Source organism: Xiphophorus maculatus, chromosome 6 (assembly GCF_002775205.1).
Source record: "Xiphophorus maculatus strain JP 163 A chromosome 6, X_maculatus-5.0-male, whole genome shotgun sequence".
Lineage (NCBI taxonomy): Eukaryota > Metazoa > Chordata > Actinopteri > Cyprinodontiformes > Poeciliidae > Xiphophorus > Xiphophorus maculatus.
This window is the reverse complement of record NC_036448.1, coordinates 13,228,573-13,251,506: the sequence shown is the minus strand read 5'-3', so window position 1 is coordinate 13,251,506 and position 22,934 is coordinate 13,228,573. Positions and strand designations below refer to the sequence as shown.

Here is a 22,934-nt window from a genome sequence, read left to right as displayed (position 1 = left end):
TAAATATTATTACTTTTCAGGTAGCTCTGCATTGTTGTCAGGTTATCCAGTTAAATTCAATTAAAGGTCAAAATTACAACTAAGTGACAATATATTGATTCCTTTTTGCATTTGCACATAATGGGATTTTATAAAGACCCCATAAATATGAAGGGCTTGGAACAATGACAAGTTCTGAAACAGCATGGAGCAAAAATTATTGCAGACATTTTAGGTCAACATACGTCATTCAGTGCAGCCCTGCAACATTTATTGTACACCATAAATGAGCAGGATGAATAGTTCTTGGTACTATTAGGTCCTTAACAAAGACAACTCTTTGGGAACACTATTTAGGGTGAAGTTTTTTATTTACACATGCTGCTACGGCCTCAAGCATTTGACAATAAATGGCCAAGATAGAACTTCCACACACACAGTGCATCTTTTTTCATTTCACTTCCTTACAACCCCTGTCAGGCTACTTGACTGACATATGTTATCAACATTTACCTCTGCAAACACAACTTACATCATCAGGTCACAATATATTCTTTGCACACGTTGGTGCAGTTTGCTTCTCAGCATATCCTTTGCAAGGAAATAAAAGATAAAATGACAGCTTTAAGGTTATAGTATGTAGCAGAATGGGAACTTCATTATTTTATAACATGTAGAAATATCAGCTGAGAATATCTACAAAAGAATACCACATCTATATCACTTTTATTAAAATAATTTTAAGGACATTTACACATAAACAACAACTCTCAAATTAATTAATTAATTTCATTTAGTAGGTATGTGTTTAACTGGCATTATTTATCCATGTACAGAAAATATTTGCCATACATTTTAGATCAGGATTTTCCATTGATGTTCTTAGACATTAAGCTGTCTTTACTCCAGAGCACCTGATTCAAATAGATGATCTGCGTTAACTGGGTTGTCTTTGCTCCTCAAAGGTCTACTGATGAGCCACTATTTAAATCACCTGTGCTGGGGCATTGAATCCAAAACCTACAGAGCAGGGTGACTGACTCCGTAGGGGTGAGTTATGTAACTATTTTTTTTTTCCAAACAAAAACTTAAGCACAGTGTTAAACTCATTTGTTTGTACTTTTCCATATTCTGCTTTCTTCACCCTCTGGTCATTTGAGTCTGGTCATTTTGTTAACCTTGCCATGACTAATGTTGCACTTTTCACAAGTTAATGAAAGAGGTTCTTCAGTCAGTCTACTAGACTTTTATTGGCACTTGCTTTGGTTCAGAGCTTTTTATGACCTGGATGTCCCAAACCTTGCCTCATCTGTCACCATTTACTGAAACTGTTGGTTGGCTGTCATGACCTTTTTTGATCATTCACATGCCAAACCCAGGCTGTTTGTTTCTCCTCCCACTAAGTTACCTGGTTGTAGAGGATAATATATACCTTTTGACTCCCAGCTCTGTCAGAATTGCAGAGCTTCCAACTTTGTACAAGTGGTTGATTGCTTGTTTGTCTCTACAGGAAGGCTCTGTTACTACTACTCTTTAATCCTTTGACTTATTGGTGACAGCTGAAAAGCTGTTGTTGTCAGATCACCCATGCTTGGCAAGCTCCACACAGACTTGTTGATCACTGTAGCTCTAATCTTTTTGGCTCGTTTGGACTGTATGTGCAGGTAAGGATCTTTTTTTTTTCTTTTTTTTTAAATAAATAAATACGGTCTTTATAAAGTTAATCTTGGACTACTTTTTTTGTTTATTAGAGCTGAAAATGATTTGTCTTTGGTAAAATTACCAGGGTGGAAGGACACCTCAGGTACTCCATCACCTAGAATTGTAAACATTGGAAATAAATGATATTGTCTGGGAGGACAGAGCAGACAAACCATTAGTGTAATGCATCCTTTTTTAAATTATTTTTGTTAAATCTCTAGATTATGTTGGCCGGTGTTTCTACAGCCAACATGGGAATCTGACTTGTGACTGGACAAGCAGCCAAGCAGGTACTAAAGATGACATGCAATATAGAGGCTGATTAATTTAATTGAAAGCAATGGTTGTTTTCTTTCTTTGAGATCAAATAATGCTCAAAATTATATACTAATCTGAAGACTGTTGGCTCATTTTGAAATGGTGCATAATTACACACTTAAAAAAAAGTTTGTTCAGTTGCAGTACTGCTATCTAGTGTTTGAGCATTTCTCTAGAAATGAGTTTTACATTTTTATCTCCTTATCCAGGAGATGTTACAATGGAAATACTGGCAAGCCATCCACTGACTATCACTGGCAAGGCTTGCTTGGAGTTCTGGCATCTGGCTTCAGGCGTTTCTAGTGGTGCTACATTACGTGCTTTGCTCAAAAGTGGCTTGAGGCAAGTGGAAATCTGGACTTCTCCTCCGCTCCCCAGAGATGCATGGAGACAAGTCTCAGTGCCCCTGAACCTCACCGAACCAGGCACTCAGGTGAAAGGCTCTATATTGGCTGTGCTGAATTGCGTTACAGTTGGAATTCTGTTTTGGTAACAGATTAATTTGTCTATTAGGTCATATTTGAAGCTGTCCATCCACTGACTGTAGATCAGACTACATTAAAACAGATTGGCATAAGAAGGGGATCATGTAGTAAGTCCTGCTAACCCTCATAAATGTGAAGCTCTGAGCCATGATTTCTACAGTTTCCTGACCATAATCTTACCCTTGCAGGAAACCAGTGTGACTCAAACACTGACCTGTGGACTGGTGATTCAACACGCTGCCTGTGCTCAGTTGGGCAGCTGTTCTGCTTTCTCTCTCATTGCCCTAAGGGCCAAATATGTGGTCCTCAAAGAGATGAACCCAGGAAACTTTCCCCTTCGGGCATGTGCACTATTCACAGCAACACGGATTGTCACACCTTTGATGGTGCATTGTTCCGCTTCACTTCCCCCTGCACATATGTACTGGCCAAAACGTATTCAGCATCTGAAGCTCTGCCAAAATTCGCAGTTGAGGTAGTCAACATACAAACAGGCAATGTGTCGCAGCCTACCATACAGCAAATCAATGTAAACCTGGGGAATATGAGGGTATCCTTGCTAAAGAGTCAGACTCACTGGGTTGTGGTAAGTTTCCTCAAAGTAATTGTTTAAAGTGAACTGTTGTGGCATTTGGTGGGTGTCTACATGTAGACATTTTATTAATTTCTTTAAATGTGATAAAATGATCACTTGTGTGTTTAACAAGTATGGAGTAGAGTAAGTTGAAGATGTAAGTGTATGGCTGTAACTTATGTAATTCACCAGCTTCACACTGAACTTACCTAAATTGAATATACTGTGAACCTTCATTGGAAGGCAGGCTAACGCTGTATCATAACATGCTCAGAATATTGCTGACTCTGCATTTAACTGGTCAGAGCTCTATGAAACTTGGCACAACTTCAGATTTGCAGCAATATCCAAAGCTTAAAACTCCTATGTAAAATGTTGCATGATCTTGTTGATTTATAGATGGCATTTATTTTATTCTTCCCCTCAGGTGAATGGCATCTGGCGAGAGCTTCCACTAAACCTGAACAACAATACAATCCATATTGAGAGCAACGCTGCTGCCATAGTAGTGGGAAGCAGTTCTGGAGTATCTGTTTCCTTTGACAATACTGGGGCTCTTCAGCTCAGAATTCCATTACAATATTCTGATAGGGTTTGTGGCTTGTGTGGGAACTTTAATCAGCTCCCAGGAGACGACTTGCTCAAGCCTGATGGCACAAAAGCTGAAAGCGCCACAGCTTTGGCTGAGAGTTGGCAAACTGGGGGAAATGTCTCCTCCTGTGAAGCCATTCCAGTACCGCAACAGTGTAACCCACAGGATGAGGCTCATTATAGCAGTGAGAATTACTGTGGACTCCTTCGTTCTGGCTCTGGGCCCTTTGCATCCTGTCTGCCAGATGTAGGTGCAGAGAGCTATTTCCATGCTTGTTTACTTGGCTTGTGTTCTGCTCGTGGTGATCAAAAAGTACTATGTGAAGCATTGAAAGCCTATGCAGATGTCTGCCAAGAGGTTGGAATTGCCATACCCACATGGAGGAACTCTACTTTCTGCTGTAGGTCACATTGACCATCTTTAACTTTGTAGCTCGTGGCTGGATCTTATGTTATGTTCTCTTTCAGCGTTCGAGTGTGGCGAGAACAGCCATTATAATTCATGTGCTGATGGCTGTCCAGAGGTGTGCCCCGGTCTAGATCAAATGGGTTTATGTGGTAGCTGTGAGGAAAGATGTGAGTGCGACCCTGGGTTCAAGCTCGGTGGGGATAAGTGTGTCCCAGCAGAGCATTGTGGGTGCTGGTATAATGGAAAACACTATGAGGTAACTGTATATAATTTATTTAGTTTCACAGTACTGCATTTTACTTAAACTTTTGCTTTTTCTTGACAGAGAGGGGGAATGACTGTGGAAGCAGACTGTGTGCAACAGTGCCGATGCATTGGCAATGATACCATGCAATGCACTGCCATGACGTGTGCAAGTGATGAAGTTTGTAAAGAAAAATATGGCATCAAAGGCTGCTTCCCGTTCAAACCTGCCACTTGTAGTGTGTATGGCGATCCACATTATGTTACCTTTGACAAACTGGCTTACAGTTTTCAAGGAGGCTGTGCTTACACTCTCACTACAACATGTGGCAGGCACAGCACAGTTCAGTTCACTGTAATTGGCTTCAACATCCACCCTGCTGGACAAAATTTTACTAGAGCTAAACTTGAAGCTGTGGTTCTTCAGCTTGATGGACTGGATCTCACCTTGAATCAGAGCGGCCAAGTTAATGTAAGCAGCTATAACAATGCAAGCAAAATGACTCACTAGTTGGGTAACTAGAATTCAAAGACTATTTTTGTCTCTGTCACTTTTATACCTTAAATGCTGTTCTGTTCAGGTCCGTGGTGTCTCTGTCAGACTTCCTTATTCAACCAATGGGTCATATGGCTCAGTGTGGATCTATGTGAAGAAGGATTACACCATTCTGGAGACTACCTTTGGCTTGAAATTGTGGATAGATGGACACAGCAGGTTATTCTTGCAAGTGGATGAACGTTACAAATATGAACTCTGTGGTCTGTGTGGCACCTACTCTGGATATCAGGAGGATGACTTCATGATGCCGGGAGGCCAAATTGCCTCTGAATCATTTGAATTTGGTGACAGCTGGAGAACTCATACTAATGAAGAGTAAGTTGATGTAAAATGTCATCTGGAGGGCCAGCTGATGCCAGAAAATATCAGTTAAATTTACCTGGGTATTCTTGTAAGTTACTAAATGATACGTCAGGTTTATAGTCCTTGCTGTCATGAACATGTTGGTAGTCATACACAAAGGGACATTAAGGTGCTCTAAAAGTAAAATAAAGTATAACTTCATGTTCTGAGTTACCCAGTTGCTGGGGTAAAATTTAAATACTGCACTAACATAGTTGAAACTAAGCATACAATTTCACTTTCTGTTGGTGAAAAGTAGATGTTAAATTTAAATATGGGAATTTTGATCTTGTGTAATTTACTGAATACAGATGATCACTCGAAATTGTTTTTTAGATGCATGGCCCATCCAAATGATCCTAGAGAATGCGACAATGATGGGACTGTGGCCAATGAGGAATGTTCCATGGTGTTTCATGGGGCCTTTGAGGCCTGCCATGAGTACGTTCACCCAAGCATCTACTTTAGCAGTTGCGTATATGACTATTGTGCCACAAGTGGTGATCAGTCCACTTTTTGCGAATCCCTGAAATCTTATGCCACAGCATGCCAAGTTGAAGGAGTGGAACTCTCTAGCTGGCAAATTGGCACAGCATGTGGTGAGTATTTGACCCTTTATCCAAACTTTATTATAAAGCACCTTGATGTAAACTGGCTGAAAGATTAATGCTTGTTCCCACCCTTTCTATCCACTAATTTTCAGATTTCTCAACTGTAGTTCCAACAAATCCAGGCACTACATCTCCAAACATCAACTGTAAGACATAAAATGGTACCTCTCGTCAATCTCTTATTTGGCTTGTCAAATGGCTTATTTCATTTTTTTATTTTGTAGCCTGTCCCCTTGACTGCAGTTTTGACACAAGTATCTGTGGATGGGAGCAGCTCATTCAAGACAGTTTTGACTGGACAAGACATTCTGGATCTACACCATCAAATTTCACAGGACCAAACCAGGACCACACCACAGGAGGTAGGGTGTTTATTTTTTTTTGCTGTGTTTTTTCTCACCACTCATTTTCAATATCAATGACTAATGTGATGCTTCTAGCTGGTTATTACATGTACCTTGAGGGAGATGATGTAACCCATGGAGATTCTGCTCGACTGTTGAGCCAATCATGCCAGCTTGATGGCCCGATCTGCTTTCACTTCTGGTACTACATGCTTGGTTCAGCCACCAGTATGGTTCTGAATGTCTATCAACTCCAAGGTAATAAGGCTACAAAGGTTTGGGGTATAATCGACAACAAAGGATCTGAGTGGCAATTGGGGAAAGCTGACCTGAAAATATCTGGTCCATTCAAGGTAAGGTTCTTTTTTTTTCCATATACCTCAAGGATGCTAATTCTCTTGTCTTGGAAAGAACTGTGTTAACTTTCTTTCAGTTAATAATTGAGGGAATTCGAGGCTCCACTGCTCAGTCAGACCTGGCTATAGATGACATTGCTATTACTTCTGGATCATGCTTGGGTGAATACTGCCTATTAAAAATGCATGCACCAATTATACTAAGTGATGTATATGAATTAGGATTTTCTTTTTTACTCCTTAGATGCCTTCCCCAATGTAACTGGAACTGCACTACCTTTCAGAACTACAAAATCACACCAAAGTATGTGCACAAGAAGTTACTTACCACTTGAAGATTTAATTGCCATATCTAGCAAATGATAAAATGTAAAACTCAGACTTGAGGTTTTAGGAAGTGGAATAGTTGCCTCTTAATACTCATTCCAAAATTTCTCTGTAGTCTGCAATTTTGACTGTAGCTTCCAGAACGGCTTATGCACTTGGCGGCAGATGATCACTGACGCATTTGATTGGGAAAGGAACTATGGCTCCACCCCTACTGAGATGACTGGTCCCTCTAGCGACCACACTGGTGGTAATGGTTGTTCTTTAACTCTGATCTTGAACTCCAGTTCTCAAAGGCTGGTCCTGCAACTTTTGGTTGTCTTTCTGCTTCAGCACACCTGGGTCCACTATTGGCTCATCAGTAGTGCTCTATTGAGCTTGACTGCATGTTAGTGAGGCAGTTTAGATATTGAATTGGTGTGTAGGACAATGGATGTAGCTAAATGTTGCAGGACACTGATTGCAGTGTGAGAACACTGCTTTACTCTGAGAAATTGTATGAATGATATGTATAAATTTCCTTTTGACTAGATGGCCACTACATCTATATTGAGTCTACGAACGTGACATATGGTGACACAGCTCGTCTTATCAGCTCCCAGTGTGCAAACACTGGTCCTCAGTGTCTGCAGTTCTGGTACCATATGTATGGATCAGCAGACAGAATGGGCCTCAATATTTACCTTTTTGAGAACAACGTAGCTAAGGCAGTCTGGAATGAGATGAACAACCATGGCAATATGTGGCACTTGGCCCAGGTTGATCTAAACACAACTGCAGTGTTTCAGGTGATGTATCAAAATGTAGAATATCTAGCTGATTCAAAATTATTGTGGACACTTGCCAATCTAACTTCACCATGTAGATTATCTTTGAGGGACAGAGGGGTTCCAATGATCAATCAGATGTGGCCATAGATGATATTACACTGCACCAAGGAAGATGTTCAGGTAAACTTATTTTTATTTTTTAAAGCACTCTCTCCTCACAAGAAAAAAAAAAACTAGCCTTTTCTCATTCTACAGATCTGAGTGGCATAGGTACAGTTCTTCCTGCTAAATCTGAATTTAAAATGACATCCAGCCCAAGTGTCAATTCACCCACCATGATGGCTTCAGAACCCACAATAGGAAATGTTACAGCGCCCCCCCGTGTCACTTCTCTTGGCACAACAGATCTGGAGGCCCCCATGCTGAATGGCACAGCCGAGGTACCAACACTGAATGTTGTGCCTCGTACAATTAAACTAATTACCATCAATATGGAGAATACAACTAAAACTCCTGATCAAGCCAAACACCCAGGTAGGATGAAGCCATATATATATATAAAGGATGTGTTTTTTTTTTTTATTTATACTACTACCTGGAAAAATGAACTCTCCAAATTGCTAACTTTTCATTTCAGTATGCCATCTTGACTGTGACTTTGAAAAAGATTTTTGCCAATGGAGTCAGATGCTCCCTGATGTGTTTGACTGGGAAAGGCGTAATGGTTCTACCCCTACACTGATCACTGGTCCCCTCTCAGATCACACCACAGGAGGTATTCAACTAATTTTAGCAAAACTGAGCTACATCCTGAATGTTAGTCATGAACACTTAATCAGAATTGACAAAAGAACTAGATTTAGTTTTATTTGGTCATCAAGAATTACCAAATCTACAACTTTGCTTACCTCCCTATCCAGATGGCCACTATCTCCACATTGACGCGAGCATGGCATCACTAGGGGACACTGCTCGTCTTATTGGCACAGAATGTTCAGACACTGGCCCACAATGTCTAACATTCTGGTATCGTATGTCTGGCTCTGACACAATGGGTCTTCATGTATACCTGCTTCAAGACAAACAGGCTACTATCTTATGGAGAAGAAGAAATGACCAAGGAAATGTGTGGCATCTTGCTCAGGTGGACCTGGTGGGAAATGGGACATTTCAGGTGGGAGTTCTTATATTTTCCCCAAAGATTAAAGTATAGTGTGTAGTTTTAAGTGACAATGGAACATGCTTCTATTCTGTGGTTTTGACTTAGATCATTTTTGAGGGCCGAAATGGCACCACTGAATCTGGTGTAGCTTTGGATGACATAAAACTTCATCGTGGAGGCTGCCAAGGTAATCTTGTAATGTTTAGCTCTTACAGTTCTGTGAAAGCCCTCAAATTAACTCATTGTTGCAGATTTGGTCAACCCAGCAACTGTGGCACCAGAGACCTGGACTACAACAAATGCCCCTGAGGTTCCAGCACCCTCCAATGAGACTGGATTGCATACTCCAACTACACAAAGCAATGCTACTGCTAGACCACCGGTTCCAGCTACAACCAGCTCAGCACCCTCCAATGAGACAAGGCCACAACCTTCACCCACAGGTGGGCCTCATCCCCCAACTGCGCAAGGCAATGCTACTGCTGGGCCCCATGTTCCAGCTACAACCAATGCAGCACCCACCAATGAGACTGGGCCACATCCCCCAACTGCACAAGGCAATGCTACTACTGGGCCCCAGTTTCCAGCTCCAACCAACCAAGGACCCTCCAATGAGACTGAACCCCAGCTTTCACCCACAGGTGGACCACATCCCCCAACTGCACAAGGCAATGCTACTGCTGGGCCCCAGGTTCCAGCTCCTACCAACCAAGCACCCTCCAATGAGACTGAACCCCAGCCTTCACCCACAGGTGGACCACATCCTACAACTGCACAAGGCAATGCTACTGCTGGGCCCCAGGTTCCAGCTCCAACCAACCAAGCACCCTCCAATGAGACTGAACCCCAGCCTTCACCCACAGGTGGACCACATCCTACAACTGCACAAGGCAATGCTACTGCTTGGCCCCATGTTCCAGCTACAACCAATGCAGCACCCACCAATGAGACTGGGCCACATCCCCCAACTGCACAAGGCAATGCTACTACTGGGCCCCAGTTTCCAGCTCCAACCAACCAAGGACCCTCCAATGAGACTGAACCCCAGCTTTCACCCACAGGTGGACCACATCCTACAACTGCACAAGGCAATGCTACTGCTGGGCCCCAGGTTCCAGCTCCAACCAACCAAGCACCCTCCAATGAGACTGAACCCCAGCCTTCACCCACAGGTGGACCACATCCTACAACTGCACAAGGCAATGCTACTGCTTGGCCCCAGGTTCCAGCTCCAACCAACCAAGCACCCTCAAATGAGACTGAACCCCAGCCTTTACCCACAGGTGGGCCACATCCTACAACTGCACAAGGCAATGCCACTGTTTGGCCTAAATTTCCAGCTCCAACCAACCCAGCACCTTCCCCAGAGACCAGTTTACAGCCTCCAAATTCAACTACATCACAAACACCTAAAACTCCACCCACAAGTGAACCACAAGTACCAACATTGAGGCCGGACCTTTCCATTAATCCTACAATGAGACCCCAACAAATTGTTCCACAACCAGAAACGCCACATGTTTCAAGTAAATTACTCATCTTTCTATGAACAATAACTAATTGTTTATGTTCAGAATCAGACTGAAAGTTGTCAAATGTGTCTTTCAGCACCCTCTTGTGCAGAAAACAGTCACTACACTACTTGCATTCCTGCATGCAGCCCTACATGCGAAAACCTGACTGGTCCACCACACTGCAGTTCAGAGATTTCTTGTGCATCAGGATGTGTATGTGATGATGGCTTTGTACAAAAAGGGAGTGTTTGTGTGCCTGTCCAAAAATGTGGATGTATTGACAGGAATGGTGAAACTCACCAGGTGAGTAACTTTAAATGTCACTAAATTGGCTTCCATAACAATATGTATACTGCTCTAAGATTGTATGTCATTTTCTAGTTCAATGAAGTATGGTACACCAGTCACTGCAGGCAGAAATGTGAGTGTGAAGAAGATGCCGGTGAGGGAAAGACTGACTGCAAAGACAAAGATGGGTGTGAAGATGATGCTGTGTGCCTTCAACTTGAAACGGGCAAATATTATTGCAAGTCTACAGGTATGGCACGAAAAGTCCTTAACTCTCAAAATGTTGTCAATGCTACTAACTTGTATTTATTTTATTTTTTGTGATGTTTACAGACTTTGGTGAATGCGTCATCCAGGGAGACCCACAGTACAAAACATTTGATAAACTGAAACATAATTTTAGTGGGACCAACTTGTATGTGCTGGTGAGAACCAAAAATTTGCCAAAGAATCTCCCAGAAATCTATATAGAGAGCACAAATGCATGCGCTGACAGCAGTGAGGAAATGGAGAGAAGTGAAATCAGTGGAGATGATGATGATGTTGATGAGGAGCACAAACGAATATTGCAGGAGCTTAAAGTTAAAGTCTACAATCACACCGTAGAACTTAAGCACAAGAGGAAAGTGTTTGTAAGTATCAAAGCCATAATAACTTGACGAGCTTTACAAATTCCTAGTCTACTACTAGGAGAATAATGCTGTATGGATATTTTTGATATTTCTGTTTTCTCAAATAATTTTTATTTTTTTCCTCCTCCTTGCAGGTGGATGGACAAAAAATTAAAGCTTCAGGTTCAGCAGCTCCTGGCCTTGAGATCCAAATGCATTCTTCTCGTATCTACCTAAAGACAGATTTTGGTCTGTCTGTGGGGTTCAATGGACACTGTAAAACTGGTAATGAATTCTTAACTCATTGTATGAGCCACATCTCAATTCTGTTTACTGACGTAGACTTTTTTTGTTCTTTAGATATCATTCTGCCGTTCCTTTATAAAAGGAGAGTGGAAGGCTTGTGTGGAAACTTTGATGGCCGAAAGACGAATGACAAAGTGAAACCAGATGGAACTATTGCCAAGAATACACAAGAGTTTGGCGAAAGCTGGAGAGTGTATATCTAAGACTACATTTTCATGTTTCATCTCTAACATTGTAAAAACATCCTTGGAGGTAGTGTGGTACTTGCCTTTAAATTTTCAAACTGGCTTTGCTCTGAGTGTTCCAGTTTTCTTTGAATCAATGTTTATCTGCAACTTGATCTCGTGGTCATTTGTAAAAGTTTGTGGTTCGTGCTGTTAAAATACTGTGATTTGAATTAGTCATAGAGTATAAATGCAAGAAACATGAATATGTCAATACAACTAAATGTACAGTAATGTATATTTCAGATGCAGTATGCTTATTTCTGACACTTCAGTTTAATAAACTCAGATGAAACGATCATTTGTCTGTTTACTATCTGCTGTTGGCGATCTCTCTCTTTGGAGACTGAACCTGTAGAACTAGAATGACAGCATTCTAGTTCTACAAGCACAAGTACTTAAATGTGCTTCTCTAAGGTGTCTTGTAAACCTTCAGACTTGGACACAGCGAAATGGCTTTGCTCCTGCTTTACTTTTTTCTTGTCTCTGGAGAGCTATATTCTTGTAATGGTGAGTTGAGGAAAAAAACATTCTATTAGCTTCTGAAACCTCCTGAATCAAGATTTCTTGTTACTCTTAAAATTCAAAAAGGAAGCTTGTCAAATCTTTTAAACAGCTGGTACAGTAATGGCTTGTCATGACTTTAACAGAAAAATATAGTCTTTCAGAACTTCAGATGGAGGTATAGCAAAGACCAGCACAACACTGGCTTTTTTTTTTTTAGAAAACAGGAAATTACTCATTAAGGTGTAAAAATACTAGAACATCTAAATGGCATTGAGCACAAAACAATCTTGCCTGAGCTGGTTAAGTTAACGACTTTGAAAGCCTGCCTTACAAAATACACAACAGCTCCATAGATACACCACATGAGGATGACCTCACCAGCTACTTTGCTGATGCTCATATTGCTTCAATAAACCACCTATGAGGTGTTAATTGAACACCTCAGAGGTTGTGTAGTAAAGGGTTTGGTAACTTTAGTTGAAATTAGTTTCTGAAATTTTTAACATTTTGCTTTTGTCTTTTCTAGCTCAAACAACAGACGGAAATACCAGTCCTTCAGGTAATTGGTGTAATTGACATTTTCCACCACTTTCTTGGCCTTGTGAAATTTGTCCACAAACTTTACTGCCTATTAAAATTTTACTGGTACAATTCTGTACCTAGATATGGGGGTGGGGTGTTTTAAATCTACTTTGCTGTTCTAAGCATCACAACACATCAGGACTGTTTAGTAATTTATTCTGTTTCAGTTTAATTTGACTAACTTGTGCTTTGTCACTTCTTAGCTGAAACATTAGGAAATGCCAATGCAACAGGTAATTGTTACAGCACAACCACATTTATTATCATTCCTTTACCACTGAAATGTAGGCTTAGGCATTTAAAACCTTTCAACTGGTACCTTGCTTAATACCTGCTTTAAATCACTTTTTTTATATAGCTCACTGAATTTCCAGACCAATCCAGCTCCACCTCTTTACATTTAAGTTAACCTGAGGAATAAATTATCTCTTTGAGAAGTTTTATATGGAACTTAAAGACAGGAGACTTTGATTTCTTTACATTTTTATGGCAAACATTAGAACACACAGAAATTCATTGCTGTGTGTGTAAAACCTGTCAATTTTATTTATGACAGGTTATTGATAAAAAAAATATTGCACATGAAATGAATGCTATATTCTAATGAACACCACCAAATACAAAAATAAGGAAGCCCAATTAAGTAATGGGCAAAACGTATAGGCTTAGAAATAGCACATATTCAACTGATGGTTTGGATCACGTAACAATCATTATGCTTTCTTTGCATTATTTCTAGATGAGATGTTTCGTCCAAGTTTTATTTCCTTTAAATTTAATTTGACTAACTTATGCTTTGCTATTCACCAGCTGAAACAATTGTTACAAATGCCAATGCAACAGGTAAAACAACCACTGCCTTCATTCCTACAGTGCATCAGTTTTCAGTGGATTCCAACTAACTAGCTAACTGAGCTATTTGATCTTTGAGTTTTTTATTTTTAAACTCATTTGACTTGTGCTTTGCAATTTCCAGCTGAAACAACTGTTGGATTTGCCAATAGAACAGGTAACCACTGCTTTCATTCCTATAGTGCATCAATTTTCAGTGGATTCCAACTGCTAGCTAAGCTATTTGTCTTAGTTTTCTTTCTTTTAAAATTCATTCGACTTGTACTTTGCAATTTCCAGCTGAAACAACTGTTGGATTTGCCAATACAACAGGTAACCACTGCTTTCAATCCTACAGTGCATCAATTTTCAGTGGATTCCAACTGCTAGCTAAGCTATTTGTCTTAGTTTTCTTTCTTTTAAAATTCATTTGACCTGTAATTTGCAATTTTCCAGCTGAAACAACTGTTACAAATGTCAATGCAACAGGTAATACAAACACAATCACCGTTTTCACTCCTTTAATTTACTGCTTAGCATCCACTTTCATTGCTCCCATTATGTTTGTAACCCTTATAAACCTGTTTCAGTGTCTGCCAGTCAAATTATTTTCCACTTTAAATTGAGTATTTTAAAGGTAAAAAAGTACAAAGGAATCATGTCGAGTTTCATCTGAAAAAGCTGTGCTTTCTCTAGTTGGTCCAGGCTGCTCAGATCCACCAATACTGTGCTGCGCAGGTCAGAATAATAGCTGTCGTAGGGTGACATGTTACTGTGATCAGGCCTGTGTGACGATCGGGGACTGCTGCTCTGACTTTAAGTTGACCTGCATGCACTGTAAGTAAGAGTAAACACAATAAAGTAAGAGAAAATACATAATTCCTTACAATGAAGCCTAAACTCAATAGCAGAGACTGATTAAATTAATTAAACACGTGGTTCAAACTGGAGGAAATGAGTCCTTGTAAACATACAAGACTTCAATAAACAAACATATGATAAGCATGATGGACAGTAATCACAGTGGATTAAAATAGCACACTACATTAAAATACATTTTACAATGCAGTTGCCTATACCATTTAAAATACTGTAGTCTCTTATCTTACTTTTCTTGACAGCAGTAGATATTTTATCCCAACAGGAGATTTCCAGGTAACCTTAAAAGCAGCTCAACACCAATTAACCTTTAAGGTTAAGAAAATTAATATAATTGTCAGGTCTAGCACTAAAAGGTGTCATGACTTCATCATTTGAACTAAATGTGCAGAGACAATCCATGTCTTCTAGATACTATGTGATATTGTGTAAGTGGCTTTATGAAATATCAAACACATTTTCTGTCAATTACAAAAACATACTTTGAGTGCATTAACATAAAAGTCACACAGTTATAATGTGACATTTTTCTCTACAGTCTTCAATTCAACCAATAGCAGCACTCCTTCTCCACCCCTGACGGAGACCACTGTGTCACAAGCCTCTGAAACTTCTGCTGACTATAAAACATCAACTTCCACATTTACAGGTAAACCAATGCTTTCATTGGTTAACCATTGGTTAACCTGACAACCCGTATGACAATGCAGCCCAAACTCAAAGGCTGAGGAAACAGATAAAATGTTGCTTCATTTCAAAACCTAAGTGAGAATTGATTTCATCGGAGTAGAGCTGACACGATTAATCATGATGAATCGATTACTTTGATAACCATCAACTAATTGAGGAATGAATTAATCATTAACTGGAGCATACAGATTAAAAAAACAACGTTATTTGCTGAAAGAACAACACGCTCAGGGCAGTAATTAAGTTAAAATTGTAAAAAAAAAATAAAAATCTGCCTTTTGCATTTAAGATATTAAGAATCTTATTATAAAACCTTTATGATATGTTCTACCCAAAACTCAAGAGGCCTATTTTTAGCTTATCTTGGTTAAGTAAAAAATCTGAAGACTGTACCATTTTTAGCCTATTAATAGTAAGAATAATTGATTATTAAAACAATTGTTAGTTGCAGCCCTATGCTAGAGATGATGATTTAATTATCAGCAATCAAATTGTTCCAGGTGTCAAAGGATTCATATTTTTATGTAAAGCTGCTTTATTCAATAGAGCTGATATTGTTTTGTTTGAATGGCAGTAAAAATGAAGTGCAGAAGAGTAGAGTGAGTTTGGATCAGAAAAGTCAAAGTGCAGAGTTTTGCTCATGCTATTACTTTGTTTCAGATTTTCAGTCTTTGACACTTCACCTAAAAGTCTCTCTGTTAACCCGAGGTAGCATTAACAATTCTGTGATTTCTGAGGCTTTGTCTAGCGTAAGTATAAATTCCCTTTTAATTTGCATCACACATTGTCAGAATCACAAAGTTATTTGCTCATAATTAACAAGTTTCTCCTTTCCCGCAGTATTTATCCCGCGTCCTTCTTCAGCCGACCTGTAAAAATTGTTCTCTGAGAATCAAGCACATCGTATTCAACTAAACCCACAGGATTAGAGCTGTACTGTATATGAAAACAAAGTGACGCAGTCATTGAAGTTGACAGAGTGGGTGGTGCAGCCAACGTTCTGGAGTTACAATTTCTGTCTTTTATTGGTACCAATCATTATTTTAATTTTTTTTTTTTTTGGCAGATTCTAAGCTCTTTTTTTCCTCTGCAAAACCTGGTAAAGAATATCATTGTTCTGTAAACCCAGATAAACAATTAAACAAATTCTACAATAAACTGTTGAAGGAAAATGGCATTGATTCACAGTTGAGACAAGATTTGTACGTATATGGCAAAAAATTTAGGAGAGAAACTTTGTAGTTTGTAGTTTGTTGGACTTTCTCCTGTGTCAGATGCTTGTACACACATGCACAGATGGCTGATGTTGTCAAACACAAAGGCATAAAGCATTAACATGTGTAGGTGGATCCCCACAATAATCCACTGATGCGCTATAAAAACTACACCCACACAGATTGTACTTGCCTAGAACACAGTGCAATTCAGAGGTTGCGGACTAAGACAAAACCAGGAACAAATCTCCCCTGGTGCATTGTGACTTATTTACAGACTGCAAAAAGGTGAAATCTGAGATTTCTAGTGACTTAAAACAAAGAATGAGGAAACAGAAATCAATCCTCATAGTTTCAAGAAATTGTCCCCAAACCTGGTGAGCAACCTTGTAGTGCTAAGAAAGGCTGTTCATTCACAGTACAGTAATGTGTTCATTCACATTACTGTGCAATAACCTCAGGATTGATTGCCAACAAGTTTGCCTAGGATTGTGTGTAGACAAAAGTGAGCATTTGTCTGACTCATCTTGCAGGAAATGTATAAGTATTAAATTATTTTATTTTGGGTGATACATTAACTTGATGCAGTTGATCACACCACTGATCACCTGCCGGATCAACATCATATAGCACTCATCGTTAGAGCCGTTGAATTGCAACGTGGGGCTGTCCAAGCCCAGATTTTCATTCTGGAGGCATGCTATGTTTCATAAAAGTGTTCTGAAACTCAAACTGAAATGTAGTTCTGCAGACATGAACACCTTCGATCATATAAGTAGTCCTGACATGTTTTCACTTGTATCTTTCTGGTGGATGTCATCTTTTAAGTAACGAAATACGTCTGTTGACTTCAAAATATACAATTATTCTCATGTCCTGCTGCTCTCTTTTTGCTGCTAAAGAATCTGTCAGTAGGGTGTACTCTGGAGAAAGTTTGTGACTACATTACAGGAAAGAGAATTATTCTCTCTTGGCATTTCCCCTGAGAACAAAAGTTATCTCTGCTGGTTGTGGGCATTTGGCCCAAACCCAAAGGTGTTTAGCTTGTTACTGGCTCCATCAGAGTAGGTCTATGTGGCGGAGATGTTAAGTAGGCATTGTGTTTCTTTCAAATTGTCATCCTATTGACAAAAACTAAAAATAAATAGTAAAATGCCCGGTATGTTAATCAGCTGTGAATTTCTCTGAGCCCCGAAACAACTAAGATTTACTCTGTAAACAAGCTGAATTCAAAGACAGTGTGTCTTTTTTAAAGACTCTGAAATAATTGAAGGCAGAGGGTGGTTTCTTCATGACAGCAAGTATATATTGCAAAAAGAATGAAAATTTCAACTTTGTCAGAAATTGGTGGGGGGTTTTTTAAATCTTTTTCTACGCAAGCGACTTTTTTCAGTTTTCTCATGGTGAATCTAACCATATGTTGTAGATATGCAAGCCAGTGTGTATGACTGGGATACACTGAAATGGAGAGGGCTGCTCCAGGTAATGGTAACTAGCAATAATCTTTTGACATTTTATTAGAAATGTCGTTTGAACTACAAATAAAGAAAAAGTTACTATCAACAAAGAGAAGCTTATTATAAAACTTTGTTTAGTTACATTTTTTTTTACTTAATTTCTCTCATATTATAAATATATATGGCAATTTTTATAAATATATCTGTGCATCATCATCCATGCTTTTGAGAATGTGTGAATCATGTTACTGATTCGGATCTATCTTCATGCAATGTAAAAGTGATTTTCAATTTAATGACCAGAATTAGGACACCAAGTTCTGTTGAAGTTAACTGGGAGAACAATATTACCTGCTGCAGGATAACGTCTTATTGGTGTTTTTAGCGTTAGTACAAGAAAGTTACTGACCAATAGTATTGCATTAACAGTCTCTAAAACCCGCCCATTTGAAGGTCAGCAGTGTTATATTTTGACCAGCAGATGGCAGCATATCTTTGATTTAGACAGCATGACTATAAGCAAAGGAAGAATAAACAAACTTAAGTTAATTTGTGACATAATTCGCATTTTTATTGAGACATCCAAAATCATAATTAGTTTAGTTTTGTTGACTTACAAAGATAACCTATGTTTAATAAAGCACTGATTTTTAATGTTTCATTTATTGTAAGTAAACAATTGAAAACATTGAAAAGAATTTAACATCTATTACAATTTTTACGTTTGCCTTGTTATGCTAAATTCTCTTCAGCTGGCTGATACAATTTAATGATCACAAATTGTGCATATAGAACTGGATTTAAAGCATTTAATGTTAACAGAGAATGAAAAGTGTTAGCATTTGAAGTATTAGGAAATATTTGTGCCAAAAAAGGAGCTGGTTTTCCAGGGGCGTGAGCCTGTACAAACACATGCTGACCCCTGCTCCTCACAGGAGGAGGACGAGGCAAAAATTTAATTATGAAGGGTGAAGTGAAAACAGGCCCACTCAGCCTTAGGGACCGGCAGGAGCGGATAGTTCAAATTAGAGCAGCATTGTCCGCCCAAGTCAACCTTTGACCCCCCCAGGAGATTTAATTGTACAAATCGCACCAAAGTTTTGTGCATCTGAGAGATCTATACCAATACCTGTGTGTCCAGCTGACTGCTAATCTGAAGTATCCTCCTTTTCTCTTCTTTTGGTAACTTTTGCAACTTTTGTGTGTTCTCTCAAGAAATTCTCCCCACAACAACCCACCACTCAACTGACGTTAATTCTGCAGAGGGAGACCTGGGTTCGCATTTCACCAAAGCTTTGTAAAGTTGGCTCTGATGGGGTCACTTTGAGGTTGAAACAATCTGTTACTGTGCATAAACTGCAGATCAATTACAATATAATGACGGGAAGGAAGGAATGTCCCTCAATTGTGACTACTGCAGAGTCAATGTAGGCCTGAGATGTCATCATGTTTTGGAATAATCAACTGCACCTTGGTTAAAAATAGCACAAAATACTATAAGATCAATGTTTATTGTCAAAATGATATGAAATAATTTTTAAACCTAATTTGGACTATTTATTTTTTTCTTGATTGAATAATGTGTCTTTATATTACAGTGCATTGCAAAAGCGTACAGACCCCTGCAGCTCCTTCTCATCTAGTGATATTATACTCACAAACAATGGGTATTATGTCAATGTAGTTTATCTGATACACATACAAAAAGTACTGCATAATTGTGAAGTGTAAGAAAAAAAGCTCTTAATGTCTATTTTTTCATATCTGAAAAGTGCAGCATGCACATATATTGAATCCCTTTTATTCTAATACCCCTACATACAATTAGACATTTGACTTCAAAGGTCAGCGTCTTAGGAAAGAGATTCCACCTGTGTGTAATTTAAACTAAATAGAAACTCAGGAAGAAAAAGAAAACATAACTTTTGGCTTACATACAAAATGTCGTATGTGGTGGAAACTAAAGTGTGTGCATTACCCTGAACAGAACAGCCCGTAGGGGGAAACTAGTCAGAATGAATGGAGTTCTTGATGGTGGTAAATGCAGGGAAATCTTTGAAGAGGCTGCAAAACACTTGAGATCATTACAGAAGTTTAGATTTCAGCAGGACAAGTCTACACATACTGCCAGGGCTACGAATAAGAATAACATTTCACTCTCTGCACACAATAGACTTGCAGTTGTAATTGTAGGGAATGGTGGTTCTGCAAAGTACTGTATTGAATCAATGGCTGAACATTTATATTCGCCACAGTTTTGAGATCTTTGTGTAAAATAAAATGAAGAGCTATGCATCATTTACGTTCCTCTTTACTGGTATGTGCTGATTTGTTTGGTCTATTATGCAAATTGCCAATAAAATAAATAAAAATTGTAGGTTGTTATGCAATAAAATGCTAAAGTTTAAGAGGGTTCAACACTTTAGGAATGTACTGCACGTATTCAGAAAAAAAGTTATAAAGCAGGTTAACATTTACACTTTTTGCATTTTCTTTAAAACACACATACACACCCCCACACACACGCCTGCATTCATGGAGAGAGTTCGTAATTCCTTGATCCTTGCAGTGTGTGCACATTGTGGGCCCCGGTGTTATTGATCCTGATTGGGTCTCACAGGAGGAGATTCCGGCCCGCCATTGACCCACACTTTTGCATGTTTCCATCCTTCTCTCAGATGATCAGAGGCGCGTAAGTCTCCCCTCATGTCTGCCGACTGGCCGTACTTGCGTGAGTTTTCTGATTGTCAGTTGGCGAAAGGAGGGGTGGCGGGAGGAAAGGGGAAAATGAAGTTACTGAGAGTTTCGCAAAATCACTAGCAGGTCTTGCCTGACGTTTTTCTGGCTTGGTGACTGTCAAAACATTCCCCATATGCACCCATACCCCTCCTCCACTTTTCCTCAGAAAGCCTGTGGCTCACAGGCTGCTCTCCTCTTCAAAGTAAAACTTCTCAGCCATGTGGCCTGCGTTGAATGTTTGTGTTGACGGGCGCCTAGTTCCTATAAACTCTTCATAGGGATCTTTTTTCTCTTCTTCACTACCTATGAAGCACTTAAAAAGTGTCATGGCGAGGAAGGAGTAAAAGAGCATTACAAAAAGTATATAGAAGTAAGCATTGTCGTAAGTCTCCCTGGAAGTGGAGAACGTTGGATTAGTGTGAGAAAGAGGACTCACGGTGGTGTTGGAAAAAGTTCTGTTCATTTCCACATCGTGGACGGCGAGGCTCGTGTCCTCCAGAATTTGCTTGCATCGGCTAAAGAGAGCAAGAAAGTGGGTCTGGTTTGTGCTCTTCATGTTTAAATAAAAAAAAAAAAGAATTAACTAGAAGTCAAATAAAACTGAAAAATGTGCAAGGAAATGAACGTGGACAACTGAAAATGGGCAGCAAATGGCACGGGTGAACAGGAGGGAGGCACACACCACTTTAGGAAAGGCATGCTGTGAGCCACCCACTCTTTAAGTGGCTTGATAAGGTGGCATTTCTCAGATAAAGCTCCCCTTTTTCCTGCCCTGTTGCATGGACAATATGGGTGAAACGCACACAGAAAAATATTTTGTTTGGTAAGACAAAAACTAAAACTAGTCAATTTCCTCTCATCAAATATCCTGACTGTAAATATCTTTGCTTTAATATTTTTAACTGAAATATTTATAATTTTTTAGCCCATCGTCTTTGTCCTTCTTCCTTTCACTTTTAATTTGGGGGTTGGAAGCTGCAGAGACGCTTGGATTGTTGTCAGCTCCGGTCAAGTAGTCTACTCATTTCAAAGAGTGTTGGGGTCAGAGGCTAAGTTGTCTCCAGTGTGTAGCTGCTTGACTGACACTTTGTTCCAAAGCAACCCCTTTGGCTTTTTTTTTTTTACTCCTACAAGTTCAGAGCAGTTGTAAAAGAAAAATAAAATCTTTCTCAGAGTTATAAAAAATATAGTGAAGTTTAATATCACTTTGATCTCATCTTGGTCAACCAGCAAACTGGTCTTAAACAAATGCAGTCAAAGAAGCTGAAATGCAAAAAAAAAAAACTAACCAAACAAACAAAGAACATAACAAACACAAAAATATTTAAACACATTTTAAATAAATGTTTTAGGGCTGTATGATAAATGACACCGACAGCTGCACACCTGATTCCTGAAACTCAGAGGGAAAGCGAGAGAAAAAACAGCGGGGAATGATAAAAATGCTCTTGCGATTTGTTTAACCTTCTGGGGACTCTACCCACTGGGTGAGCAGTGTTTTTCATCTCTGTTTGGCGGTTGGAGCCCAAAGCCGTCTGAGCTCTGTGCAGCCATGTCAGTGACTGATGTCCCAGTGTGTCTGAGGGCCGTCGACCTTATATAATTTACAGCCGCTCTGCTTTAGTCATTACGGGGTGTGAAGGAGCCACCGGGGAGCGGGAATTTGTTCGAAAGGAGTGTTTATGAAAGAGGATATATTTATGATTTAGTGCTGGAGAGTGTGAGTGAGACAGAAAATCACAAGACCAAAGTACCTCCAAGACACATAGAACCTTACAAAATATGACGGGAAATCCAACAGGGGTCCCTCTGAGTCTGGCTGTTTTTTTTTTCTTCTTTTATTTAGCTTGTCTTTTCTACTTTAATTAAAATGAAACAAATAATAAAATTTTTAAAATTGCATGTGGCTAACCTGAGGCAAATTCGGGCAAAAATAAAACAACTTCTAGACATTTTACCATGAAAACTATAGGTGTATAATATATCATAAAGCCGTTAAATTATTTTTTGGCAATTTTTATTTGCTGTAATGCCAACACTTATTTTTCATATACATATTTTGTTTAATATTTTACGAGTAGATTTTTTTAATAGACAAAAGAACTGTCAATACTTTAAAAAAATACAATAAAAAGCTATATTAAATGTTCTATGCACTTGTTATGAAGTATCTTGCATGTTTGAGTAAAATAAATAAGTAAATAGGTGCACATTTGATAAAAATGTAATGTTTGCAGTTTGAAAATATTAATACTTGACGAAGAATATAAATAAACTTCTATCGCACAATATCTTTTCTTGGGGTATTAATTGTGCTATGA

General features: G+C 39.1%; 2 protein-coding genes across 4 annotated transcripts; both read left to right on the top strand.

Moving 5' to 3' along the window:
- The first annotated feature begins 957 nt into the window (after positions 1-957).
- LOC102236129 (zonadhesin-like) lies at positions 958-12,013 on the top strand. 2 transcript variants are annotated; one of them, XM_023334739.1, is made up of 30 exons: positions 958-1,029; positions 1,490-1,643; positions 1,731-1,783; positions 1,902-1,970; positions 2,208-2,431; positions 2,512-2,590; positions 2,672-3,069; positions 3,485-4,049; positions 4,117-4,313; positions 4,383-4,772; positions 4,882-5,174; positions 5,538-5,800; positions 5,905-5,958; positions 6,037-6,174; positions 6,253-6,509; positions 6,590-6,674; positions 6,757-6,816; positions 6,955-7,089; positions 7,371-7,627; positions 7,705-7,789; positions 7,865-8,143; positions 8,247-8,384; positions 8,530-8,783; positions 8,877-8,958; positions 9,023-10,297; positions 10,380-10,588; positions 10,667-10,823; positions 10,907-11,205; positions 11,340-11,469; positions 11,545-12,013. In XM_023334739.1, the coding sequence occupies exons 2-30, from the start codon at positions 1,567-1,569 to the stop codon at positions 11,691-11,693; spliced, it is 6,651 nt and encodes a 2,216-aa protein (XP_023190507.1). In that variant the 5' UTR covers positions 958-1,029; positions 1,490-1,566; the 3' UTR covers positions 11,694-12,013. The 2 variants fall into 2 exon arrangements, with proteins under 2 accessions (XP_023190507.1, XP_023190506.1); XM_023334738.1 differs by lacking the exon at positions 958-1,029 and having other exon boundaries at positions 1,446-1,643.
- Positions 12,014-12,121: 108 nt separating this feature from the next.
- On the top strand, positions 12,122-16,385 carry LOC111608800. 2 transcript variants are annotated; one of them, XM_023334930.1, is made up of 11 exons: positions 12,122-12,224; positions 12,748-12,780; positions 13,007-13,036; positions 13,614-13,646; positions 13,780-13,812; positions 13,935-13,967; positions 14,091-14,123; positions 14,331-14,471; positions 15,052-15,162; positions 15,864-15,952; positions 16,044-16,385. In XM_023334930.1, the coding sequence occupies exons 1-11, from the start codon at positions 12,167-12,169 to the stop codon at positions 16,116-16,118; spliced, it is 669 nt and encodes a 222-aa protein (XP_023190698.1). In that variant the 5' UTR covers positions 12,122-12,166; the 3' UTR covers positions 16,119-16,385. The 2 variants fall into 2 exon arrangements, with proteins under 2 accessions (XP_023190698.1, XP_023190699.1); XM_023334931.1 differs by lacking the exon at positions 13,614-13,646.
- The last annotated feature ends 6,549 nt before the right edge of the window (positions 16,386-22,934 follow it).

Bases quoted from the DNA above. Each gene is read 5' to 3' on its own strand.
- LOC102236129 (XM_023334739.1), top strand. From the start codon at position 1,567: ATGCTTGGCAAGCTCCACACAGACTTGTTGATCACTGTAGCTCTAATC. The intron at 2,432-2,511 runs GTGAAAGGCTCT...TTTGTCTATTAG, and splicing joins TCACCGAACCAGGCACTCAG to GTCATATTTGAAGCTGTCCA. The intron at 7,090-7,370 runs GTAATGGTTGTT...CCTTTTGACTAG, and splicing joins CTCTAGCGACCACACTGGTG to ATGGCCACTACATCTATATT.
- LOC111608800 (XM_023334930.1), top strand. From the start codon at position 12,167: ATGGCTTTGCTCCTGCTTTACTTTTTTCTTGTCTCTGGAGAGCTATAT. The intron at 13,968-14,090 runs GTAACCACTGCT...GCAATTTTCCAG, and splicing joins TGGATTTGCCAATACAACAG to CTGAAACAACTGTTACAAAT. The intron at 14,124-14,330 runs GTAATACAAACA...TGCTTTCTCTAG, and splicing joins TACAAATGTCAATGCAACAG to TTGGTCCAGGCTGCTCAGAT.